Source organism: Gymnoscopelus braueri (assembly GCF_963280865.1).
Source record: "Gymnoscopelus braueri genome assembly, chromosome: 4".
In the NCBI taxonomy this organism is placed as follows: domain Eukaryota; kingdom Metazoa; phylum Chordata; class Actinopteri; order Myctophiformes; family Myctophidae; genus Gymnoscopelus; species Gymnoscopelus braueri.
The window spans coordinates 19,697,634-19,710,215 of NC_137605.1; the positions used below are offsets into that span (position 1 = coordinate 19,697,634).

Genomic DNA, 12,582 nt, shown 5'->3' on the forward strand with positions numbered 1-12,582 from the left:
GACTTTTGAACTCATACGATCGTTCCACCACTAGAGAGCAGCAAATAGCCAGCTTGATCAGCTCGCTGACTCACTCGCCCCCCCCCACACCCAGTCAAACAGTCAAATACGTCAAACCGGATGTGACGTGGTCTCAGATTCTCTGATCGGCGAAAATTACGATGTGATACACGACGGCGATGACTGTTCGTCACCCAGACCATAGATTATAGAAGGGGAGGTCTCCGTTCGTTTTTTATACCGTGTGAAAAACCGTGTGTTTCCCTATTCTGGCCGAAAATGACCGTGGAAAAAAAAGAAAACCGGAAACGGAATTTGCGTCATAAAACCGGATGCAGTGGTGGGTGAAGTAAGTGGAACCTGAAACTTAGAGTGATTCATTACAGAATAGCGTGATCAGAGATTAAACCACAAAAAAGACCATAGATCGCATTAATGCGATCTTGGCGGCCAAGCGCACTATTTATTAGATCGCATTAATGCGATATTGGCAGCCAATGAGTTAAACGAAACTGGTCTTTCAGATTAGTCATATTCCATCCTGATTGGCTAAGATTGGCTTCCAAAGTTTGCAGGATTGGTCCGTTTTGAACAAAATGCCTCAAATCATGAACACAGCTTGCGATTTCTGTGAACATTTTCACGCACTTTCCCAGTAGGCCGAGGAAGAAATGGCACTTGAACATTTTCAAATCAGCCTCATGGTGGCGCTACAACAGACCGATTCGTGTTTCTACCTATAACTGCACCCATCTGTGTAAAACTTTGTATGCGCACTCCCTAGAGGCCAAGGCAAAAACCTCTGGCCTGCATTTTTCACATCTGCCTTTTATAGTGCCACCAGGAGGCCGACTTATGTAAAACTTTTTTTTTCTATTACTCCTTCAGATTTTATCCAAATTTCACATGATTACACATGATCTCTATAGTCATGTGATCAAGACGGATCTGTTTAGTTTTTCATATTCCATCCTGATTGGCTAAGATTCATATGTAAAGTTTGCAGGACTGGCCCGTTTTGAACAAAATGGCGCAAATCATGAATGCAGCGTCCGATTGCGGTGAAACTTTTCACCCACATTCACACTTCATTGAGGAAAAAACGCCACCCTTTTAACATTGCCCTATTACAGCACCACCAGGAGGCCAAATTTTGCACACAAAAAAAATATATTACTCTTACAAATTTTGTCCAAACATCACACAAATCGGTACACATGATCTCTATAGTCAAGTGATCAAGAATGATCCGTCCGATTTTTCATATTCCATCCTGATTGGCAAATTTTGAACCTAGCTGACCTGGCGGAGACCTGTACTCTGAGGAGCACTTTTTCTAGTACTGTAGCTGTGTTTGTGTGTGTGTAGGTGTGTCTGTTTGCAAATGTAACTCTGTGTCTGGACCTGTGTGTGTGTGTGTGTGTGTGTGTGTGTGTGTGTGTGTGTGTGTGTGTGTGTGTGTGTGTGTGTGTGTGTGTGTGTGTGTGTGTGTGTGTGTGTGTGTGTGTGTGTGTGTGTGGGTGGGTGTGTGCGCGTGCGTGTGTGTGTTTGGGTTTTCTCCTCTCCGTTCATGCCTATATATGTACCTGTGATTTGGTCCCTTGCCAAGGCATTCGTGGTGGCTCAGTGCCAAAGCACGAGTCTGTGCCTTTTTCACAGGTGTGTTTTATTTGGCTGCGCGGCTGCGCCTCCCCACACGAGGTGTCAAGGCATGATACACTCAAACACACACCTCCAGCTCCACATTAATATTAACGCTAAAATGCTGTGTTGAGCACTGGTGGGACACCATTGCCGGGAAAGTGTTGCAAAGTAGTCTACATGTGCTTTCAAGGAGCCGTGACATGGAAGTAAGCGCTACACTTAGCACTGGAGAGTGTCACACTTTACGCGTTATCAGAGAGAGATGGGTGTGTGGGTGGATGGGTGGGAGGTTTACAGGTGGAGAGAGAGAGAAGAGAAAGAAACAGAAACAGAGAGACGGAGTGAGAGGGTGATGGGGTTGCATGTGGAGTGAGAGAGAGAGAGAGAGAGAGAAGAGAAAGAAACAGAAACAGAGAGACGGAGAGAGAGGGTGATGGGGTTGCACGTGGAATGCAGGAGGGAGTGAGAGAGAGAGGGAGAGAGAGAGGGGGGATGGTGGTTGCAGGTGGAGTGAGAGAGAGAGAGAGAGAGAGAGAGAGATGGATGGGGGAGGTAGAGTGGGTCACATAGGGCAATCACTCCAGCTGTGATGGGGACAGACTAATGCAGGTCACCTCTATGCCAGAGCACACGGCACACCAGATTGGAAGGGAAAACAGTGAATGAGTGAATGATGGGCTCCTAGAGATTGATTGACATAGGCTTTGTTCAGACAGTAGGCAAATGTGATTTGTTTCTCAAATCTGATCTTAAGGACTGACTGTCCAGTGTCCACACCATTTGCAAATGATCAGATCAGATTTGTGTATTGGTTGCTGTGGCAACGACGTTAACGACATAAGCGTGAGTAATGCTGAACTGATGGTGTTGCATGCAGAAAACAGCTGATCTACAAGCTCACAACGTATCTTCCAGTGAAATTTCAAATAAATAAACGTTGTGAGCTTGTAGAACGGCTATTTTCAGCGAGACACTGTCGTTGGACGAATTGTAAATTAGGCTTCAGTGTCCGAGTGTCCAGACTGAGACGCATCTTTAGAAATCAGATTTGAATGGCATTTCATTAACCACATGGGAATGCGGTTCAAAAATCCATGTTGTTGTTTGTTTTTTTTGCTTTTCTGATTCCAATCTGGATAGGCCAAGAATTGGATTTGGGCTGCCAGTATAAACGTAGAGATATATGGGGGCGGCCATAGCTGAGTGGTTAGTGAGCCCGCCTAGGGAGCCAGAGGCCCTGGTTGCCCCAGGTACGATTCCAGGCCAGGCCAGCAAATGTGTCGATGAAATGAAATATGTCCCTGAGCAAGACTCTTAACCCCTAATTGCTCACAGGCCCTCATTGGAAACAAGACCGCAAGGACTTTCATGAACGGACCTGTTAAAGGAATTATCCTTATACTACAGATGATAGACACGCCTCACTTCCTTTAACTGTGATCTGATCACAATATGAGCCAGACCACCTCCAGATATTGTCTGGCAGATCTGATCACATTCTGAATTCAGTGTGAGCTGTCTGTGTTTACACCTTGCATTAAGATATCCAGATGCAGATCACACATTTTAATGCAAGGTGTAAAGGGAATCACTTTCAACATCTTTCTCACTGGGAAGGCACTCCCATCCAGTACAAAAAGAATGAGAGACAAAAACAAACATTGAGATATGCTATTTTCGCTACTTTTGGCAACTATAAAGTCATGCCTAAAATACTGAAGGGAGTCAGGACGCTAGATTGAAAGTTGATAAGTCTGTGGGTTTTTACAAGAGCTTATGACTAAATAATAGCTACACTGGCTCTATTGGAACACAGGTTCTTATTTCCATTTCCTGAAAAGTAGTGGTTTTGGATATACAAGGTTTCCACCTGACAATATTTACAGTATAGTTGCCTATGTGAACATACAATCTTTTTCCATGTTTCTCTCCAAGCGCATACAGTCCAGATAAAGAGAGAGAGAGAAAGAATACAGTTTTGAAAGATCGTCATGTACTGTACAGTATGTGCATTCAATTGTACCCATTATTTCCCTCTCACCCCTCCATCATAATCCCCTCTATTTTTGTCTTTGTCACTCGCTCCGTCTCTCCTCGCTCTCTTCAATTCCTTGCTCTCTGGTGTGACATACCTTTCTTCACCAAACAAACAGTGGAGCCAGCAGTAACCAGCATCAATAATGGAACAGCGTGTACCTCCTTATTTAAGGTTACAGAGAGATGTCTGGGTCCTGCTGTCACTTTATTGATGAATAATACAGAGAGCGAGAGAGAGAGGGGCTGACAGGGACAGGGACCGATGGAGGTACGGTGGTGGGAGGAGAGAATGTATTGACTAGCGTTGGAGATGGGACAAGAATGGAAAGAAAGAAAGAAGAAAGCGAGAGAGAGAGAGAGTGAAGGAACTAAGCAGAAAGGGGGAGGCCATGAAGCATTAAAACAGCACTCAGGCCTCGATCGCAAACTCAGCGGTTTTACGATCTGCTGGGGACAAACTTTGAGTGTCTTTCCCCTGTCAGATGGGCCAACCGCAGTGATGCTACTGCGTTTTGTTCATTGATGGGCCCTTGCTGCTGTTAAGAGTAGGCCTGAGTAAAATGGGCTTTTAGTGAGCAAACCTGGTGACGAGTTTAGGTTCCATTCGGTTCGAGTTTGTCGCCGCACAAAACGCTGCAACACCCACAAAGCCCAACCACAAAGATTTCATTCCATTCTATGATATATTTTGTGGTATGAAGGTGTCACACGCCTAAAATAGCCAATCTACCGGCTCACAACCAGTCGCGTCGTGGTGTGTTGTAAGGTTGTAGATCAGCTATTTTCGCCATTTTTGAACATTTGTGAAAATGTTCGCATATAGCGACATGCCCAAAATAGGGACGCCAGGTTGGAGGTGATCAAATAAACGACTTCAAAACTATAAACGTATACCCCAGCCCTACCTAGCTATCAAAGTAACCATTGACTCCTCCAAAGCCAAGACTTGGTCGCGTTTGAATTTCATATCAAACTATTCCTGTAAAGGTGTGTGTCACATGGCACTCTGCCACTCCTCCATTATTCAGTGTTGTAATGTCACGCAATGAGACATTCATGGAGTTCTCTGAGCACTGCTCTCATGTTCTGCTCGTGTGTGTGCCGTTGAGTCCCTTGCAGAGCACCGGGGGCCATGTAGGGGCCTTCGATTTGCAGGTCCCCGGACAAGGTAAATATTAATGGCAGGGAACTTTTTTTTTTTTAACTATCATTTATGTATGACTGTGCCCCAAAAGGTTAATTGAATTTAAAATGACATGTTAAGAGTATCTAGCAAGTGTGCGTGCGTGCGTGCGTGCGTGCGTGCGTGTTATAATTATTAATAGGGCTGCTCTTAATGAGGTCAGAATACATGATACATAGGTTGTCTAACTGACATGCATGTAATATGTAGAACACTAGATGAATGTGCGTAATAATTGCTTTGGAATTATCAGAGAGTTAGTGGGGGAGGGGGAGCAGAGAAGGAGGTGGAGAGGGAAAAAAGAAAGAAACAGTAGAAAATGTCGAAAATTCTTGTGTCAAAGTGTCAAAACTTTCATTTGGCCATGTTGCACCTTCCCACAAAGCTTACAGTTTGGTTGCAGTGTATGATGTGATTTGATAGAGTACAGCAGCATGCTTCATCTTAAAACCACTCATAAACCATGTCAGTAAGAGGCTGTTCACTGGAGCCAAATGGACCGCTAAGGGCCCAGTTTTACACTCTCACAGTTGAATTAACACAGCATATTACTGTGTACATTTCAGACATGTTGACCGCCTAGACCACATGTCCCTTTGTGCAATATTTGCTGTTTTAGATCATTAAAATATTTTAATCCATGCTTAAAACTAACCGTACTAACAATGTATAACCTTAATGCATGTCTAATGGGTGGACTTACACTCCCTTTAGCATGGGAAATGTGTCATTTACCGTCCCCACAGGAAATCAAAAGATGAACTGGAAAATGTTATATTCACCACTCCACTGGGACATTTATATATTGACTGCATGTTATGCATTGGTTAATGCATAATATATATACCTTCCATTGTGTCTCTTTGTTCTTTAGTCCCTTTGAATTTATGGAGTTTATGATTTTCATTGTTATCAGATCCATGAGTCCATGTCTGCCAAGCCAACCAAACATGATACGCTACTACAGGCTTTACCCTGAGCTACTCATTCTGAGGGCACCTGCTGTGTGTGTGTGTGTGTGTGTGTGTGTGTGTGTGTGTGTGTGTGTGTGTGTGTGTGTGTGTGTGTGTGTGTGTGTGTGTGTGTGTGTGTGTGTGTGTGTGTGTGTGTGTGTGTGTGTGTGTGCGCGCGCGCGCGCGTGTGTGTGTGCGCGCGCATTCCGGCCTCTTAACTCTAGTAGGAGTGATACTACTCTCAACGTGTTCCATATTTCTGTGAGTGAGATCAGTGCCTGAGAGGAACACAGTGAGGTGGAGGTGCATATATAATGATAGAGGCTAGAAAGAAGAGAAGAGAGATGGTTACGGTGGGGGTGGGTGGGGGCAGTTTCTCAGAAAAGACAGGATGGGAAGATGAAGGATTGAAAGACAGCTTTGTGGGGGGTTTCCATCTGTGAACATAATCCTAAAAAGAAATCTGTTCACGGCAGAGCTAGAGGGAGGGAGTGATGGATGGATAGATGGAGGGATGGAGGGATGGATGGCTGGATGGATGGATGGATGGATGGATGAAGGAGATAGAGAGAGAAGGAGGGGGAGAGACGGAGGGTTGTAGGTGGCTGGTGGATTTGATGTCATAAGCCACAAATAATATAGGATTCCTGCTTTTACAAACAAGATTTATAGAGATGAAGACAGTTGGAGAGGTGTGTGTGTGTGTGTGTGTGTGTGTGTGTGTGTGTGTGTGTGTGTGTGTGTGTGTGTGTGTGTGTGTGTGTGTGTGTGTGTGTGTGTGTGTGTGTGTGTGTGTGGGGGTGTGTGTGGGTGTGTGTGTGTGTGTGTGGAGAGAGAACGATATTCCATAGACAAGACAATAGCAAGATTGAAAAGAGAGAGAGAGGATGGACAGATTGAGAGAGGACAGAAAAAGAGAGAGGGCAGTGAGGAGATAGAGTTGGGGGCAAGAGAGAGAACAGAGGGAAGAGACAATGAGAAAGAGATAAAGATGCAGAGAGCATAGACAGCAATTGACAGAGAGAAAGAGAGAGACAGAGATGGAAAAATGAAATCTTGATAGGTCACTGGTGTTGTGATGAACCAGGGCACCTTTTCATATCCCATCATGTCTCGTGGTGATTATTTGTGTGGAATCTTCTCTCACACTGTCAGGATGAATCGCACACACACACGCATGCAAACACACACACACGCACGTAGGAGCTGTGCTGCTTTCTTCTTCCGAGGATGATCGTCTGAGATTTAATTGAAATGAACACATGGAAGTTGTATGGAAAACTCGTAGAAATTATTCATTTGTAAACATTGGATGGATTCCGCTTCATCGCTGTAATAGGGCCTCCAGCCTTCTGCTCTTTGTGTGTGTGTGCGTGTGTGCGTGCGTGTGTGTGTGTGTGCGTGCGTGCGTGCGTTTGTGTGTGTGTGTGTGTGTGTGTGTGTGTGTGTGTGTATTTGAGTGAGCGTGTGTTTGAATGCATGTGGGAAGGTTATATACATATGTGTAGCCTACACACTGGCATGCTGCAAGTTCTGTATGCGCACACGCACACACACAAACAAACAAACACACACACACACACACACACACACACACACACACACACACACACACACACACACACACACACACACACACACACACACACACACACACACACACACACACACACACACACACACACACACACACACACACACACACACACAGAGACACAAGTACACACGTTTGGGTATTGTTGTATGTTTATGTGTATGATCTGAGCCGGAGCATATGGTTATGTGATCGTGTGGGGCTCGTTCATGCTTGCGTGCTAAACCAGCATACTAACTAGGTTAAATGATTAGCATTCTGCTTGATGGAACGAGACGTGAACTCCATCTGTGTCATGTATAAAAACCATGCTCTCTGGTGTGTGTGTGTGTACAGTACGTGTACGTGCGCGTCTTTGTGCGTGAGTCCATCTTTATCGCTTGCTGTCAAAGTGCGGCAAACATTCATCCGGCCTATTGGACAGCGTTCAATCACCATCTCCTTGAGACGGTACTTGGTGCAGATTGCACTGTGCAGACTGAGGAATGACGACCCACTACTGTTCTCTGAATGCTAATGGAGAGTGCTGTGGGTTTTGTGTGGGAAGCTGCCATGTGTCAGTTATACTCTATACACAGTCAGCTAGCTTCAAGGCTTTTTGAAGCACCTTCTCTAAACTCAACTAGAAAAATTGCTCACAGAAAGGGAAGATAAAACCTGTGGTTTGATTTGTAAAAAAGAAAGGGTGGGGGGGGGCATTTTCTTGACCACTTAAGCATGTTATACTTCGTGGTAGGACAAACAGCGAAATAGCCGATTTAAAAGCCCAAAATAGTTATGTGGTTGACATAATTATTGTATTAAATTGTTAAACATAAATATCAAACATATGAGACAGTCTACATTTCTCTAAAGGAAATGCATGTATTTAATTCAGTCAGACCGGAACCAGGGATACAACATAGAATGACCAGAGGGGGATCCTCCACAGCAAATTGAATCCTGCACCCATTAATGGTTATTCTGTTCATCTTTTTTGTAACATTCATTGTAAATTAGTATAACTAATAGGTACTGTAGGATAAAAGAGCCAACTCTTTCAGTAATCAAAAATTAGGTCACATTTGATCACAATTCACTGAGCGGCAAAGTGGTATTGCCGTAAGTACAATATCACTGTAAGTCAGTGTACACGGCACAAATTAATACACTGTACTGTGGTCAGTTCAAAGTAGTCTTATAAGTTTACCTCCCTGTACCTCCCTAGAGCTTCTCCCTAGAACAACTACTATAGACTCAGTGAATCTGTCATGTTGTCAAAAGATGAAGATTAACATTGGGGCCTATCTTCGAGTTTAAAGAAGAATCCAGTTCTAGGCTACCTGAGCACACATACTATTTTCAAGCACCTCCACTTCTATTGTTAGCCTCTGAAGGAAAAAATTGGAGGGCTAGCTTCTAAAAACAAAATCTATACAGTACTTAATTGTAAAACTGTGTCTCAAAAAACAGCTTTGTTCAGCGAGCGACAAGGTCGTACAGCAAAATTAAAATGAGCCATGATAGTGAAGAACTATCTTCTAACAGTGGAGGAGTAGCTTCTAAAGAAAATAAGTGTACTTCCTTCAACTGTGTCGCAAAAATCAGTTATGTTCAGTGAGCATAGGAGACTGATTGTACTGGACAGCTCCCATGTGTGAATGCGTAATGTGTGTGTGTGTGTGTGTGTGTGTGTGTGTGTGTGTGTGTGTGTGTGTGTGTGTGTGTGTGTGTGTGTGTGTGTGTGTGTGTGTGTGTGTGTGTGTGTGTGTGAGAAAGAAGAGCATCTGTGTTCAGTGAGTTTTCCCTGGATGAGTAAAGGTTAAGACAATCTCTTAAATAATTTGTTCACTGGTACTGTACTAACATAGTAAATGTTCAATGGAATTTATTTAACCACTTAAATGACTACTTCACTTACTGACGTGACGTTAAGCCCTATATACTTTGTCGTACGGAGAATAGTAGAACATAGCAGGTCTACAAGCTGACAATGTGTTGTGATGCAACACATTGTGACTGGAGCTTACAGATTTGTTATTTTTGAAAAAAGAAAAAAAAGTTTAAATGATCTCTCTCTGTCTATCTCTCTCCTAGTGATGCTGCTGGACACAACAGAGTCTACCTCAGAGTTGGGCTGGACCGTCTATCCAGACACCGGGGTAAGTGGAGGACGGCTCTCAGGGCTCAGACGGCTGTGGGTGTTCCCAGTAGTCCTGGAGGACAGTGATATGGACAGCTGAGCCATAAAGCTCCTCTCTCTAAGCTGCTTTTCATCACCTTGAGTTATAGAAACAAATGTGTTTTGTAAATGGGTGGCTGGCTGGTTGTACGTGAGTGCATGTCCGTGTCCGTGTGTGTTTGTGTGAGTGAATATTATGCACGAATTAAGTTGCGTGTCTGTATGTTTACGTGTGTGTGTGTGTGCGTGCGTGTGTGTGTGTGTGCGTGCGTGCGTGTGTGTTTACAGAAGAGCAAGGAGAGTCAAGAGAGAATGTGTTTGTGTCTGTTTAAATATTCATGATTATGCTTATGTTTAATAAAGGATCCCCATTAGAGGCATTGTGCCTCTAGTCTTCCTGGGGTGCTGAACACAACGTCTGTGTGTGTGCATTGTTGCGTGTGCTGTGTTAGCGTGACTGGACTGGGGTCAAACGCTGGGTCAGTTAAAAGCTATCGGTGTGTGAAGTGATAAGATGTGATCACAGTTCCTACATCATTAGGTTACATATAGACTTCCAGCCCCATTGAATTAACCTCTTAAGCTCTATGCGTTGTTGACGCGTCACGTTGGGTTGTGTTGTGAGCTTGTAGATGGGGTATTTTGGCCTAATGTTTGCCCCAGAATAGGGACGGTTAAATGTGGTTAAACATCCTTGGAGTAATCAGACAAATAATGTTAGACAGAGTACAGTTCACTAGACTAAAGTATGTCACAGAATAATATTTTCTTTCATTTCATTGATTCTGGCGTGTCTGCAAGTGTTTAGACTTTCAGATTTAAATTCAGATCAACTTTATTATTCCACACAGGGAAATTTATATGGTCCCGCGCTCCAGACATAAAAACACCATAAATCCACTGTAAAAACAACAGAATACACGTACAGTAAGACCACAACATCATCATAATAAAACATTAAGACAGAGTAAAACAGTAAATTCAAATGAAAACCGTTTGATAGTTTGATGTATAAGTGCAAAAGTAAGACCTGAAGTTTAAACCTGGATGTTATACTGGCTGATGGCTTGAGGAAGAGTTCTTGTGTCTACTTGATTTGAGGTTTTATTTTTCTGTAGAAGTCTCTTTGCCAGGTTTGGTTGCTGCTGTGACAGAATTTGGAGTGAAGGGGATGGGCAGTTTTTGGAGGATCAGTTTGGTGTACAGGCTGATTGTTGTTTCTTGGTAAATGCCCCAGATTTTTCCTGCTGTCCTGATTTGTCGTTGCAGCCTGACTTGATCCTGTTTGCACATGTTACCAAGCACACAGATACAACTGAAAGTAAAATGCTCTGAAGTACCCATGCGTAAACCATTTGTCAAATTAAACAGTAAACATAGTTACGTTTACATAAAAAGTAGGCTACATTCTCTGCTACTGTATTTCCAGATTTTTGGCAGAGTTACGGAAGTTCGTTTATTGTTTATTTCATTCATTCTGTATTTGTAGGCCAATATTTTGACCATTTCCACTCTTTCACTATAAATGTTTATACAGTAGCAGACAGAGTGTTTTTTTTCCATTCTAAAAGGTATTTACTTCTCTTTTGTTCTTTCAGTTTAATTCCAGGAAATTGTCCATGCACCATTGTGCAAAAGCCATTGCTGTACAAAAGAGAAGCCTCACTGGAGTGTAGGAAACCCACTATTGTCGTGTCATCTGCCTATTTGTAATGTGTGCGATGGGTTCATAGCTTGGCAGGCGCTGGTGTTCAATGTGTAGAGGATGGGTGAAATTACACAGCCTTGTGGAGCGACTGTGCTCACTGTTATGTGAGTTGATATGACAGAATTGAACCTTACTTGTTGTGTGCGCTTCACAAGAAAATTGTGAATCGATTTTTTTCAGCTGAGAGTTGACTCCCAGTCAGATTCACTAGCTTCCCACCTTGAGGTGAGATTGTGTGTTGACCATGCTATTGAAGTCAATATACACAGTCATTTAGGTGGACAGTAGCAAGGCTGAGAGGGAGACAGTGTAGGAGAGACAGACAGTAGGAAATATGAGATGGAGACAGACGGTAGGACATATGAGAGGGAGACAGACAGTTGGACATATGAGAGGGAGACAGACAGTAGGACATGAGAGGGAGACAGACAGTAGGACATGAGAGGGAGACAGACAGTAGGAAATATGAGAGGGAGACAGACAGTAGGACATATGAGAGGGAGACAGACAGTAGAACAGCTGAGAGGGAGACAGTGTAGGAGAGGCAGGCAGTAGGACAAGCAGCTTAAAGGGAGACAGTGTAGGAGAGATAGACAGTATAAAGTTGAGAGGGAGACAGACTGATAATGTTCATTCAGGCTTCCATGTCATGAGGTCCATAAGGACAGAATTGGTGTGTGCAAATGCTGAATCATGATGCACATTGCTCGTAGTCATGTATTTGCATGTGTGTGTGCGTGTGCGTGCGTGTGCGTGTGTGTGTTAGCGTGCACACTTTTTTTTGTTCATGGTCCTGGGATGAGAAGAGCTTCTGAGATACCGATATGTTTATTTGACCCAGGGCAGCACACAGCGAAAAGAAAAGACAGACAGAGAGACAGACAGAGAAAGAGTAGGGAGAGTGGGCGAGAGAAAGAAAGGGAGCGAGGGAAGGAGCGAGAGGGTGACAGAGACGAAGGGAGAGCGAGAGAGAGAGAGTGCGTTGTCGTTTAACCCTCTCCACGCTGTTCTATTTGTATCCCATCTTCTCTTTCGCTCGAGGGCCAGTGGATGTTCTTTGTGGTTTTTCACATTTGCTGTTACCTACCTACCCCCCACAACCCCCTCCTTTTCCTCACTCCTCCTCTCTCTCCTTCCAGTAGGTATATAAAATAAAATATCACAAATAAAGATTTTGACCAAATACATCGATTTCACTATAGTGACAATAATACATATAAAATATTTTTCAAAACATATATTTTTTTTTTAACTAGCAGATCTCTCTCTAAGTTTTTATTTATTTTATATTTTCACATACAG

At 43.5% G+C, this 12,582-nt stretch overlaps 1 protein-coding gene across 1 annotated transcript in view; it reads left to right on the plus strand.

Annotated features, from left to right (window-relative positions):
• ephb6 (eph receptor B6) overlaps nucleotides 1-12,582 on the plus strand; it is an 81,986-nt gene that overhangs the window by 8,903 nt on the left and 60,501 nt on the right. The window contains 1 exon segment of the mRNA XM_080427482.1: nucleotides 9,488-9,552. Within this exon segment, the coding sequence (XP_080283608.1) occupies nucleotides 9,488-9,552 (65 nt within the window).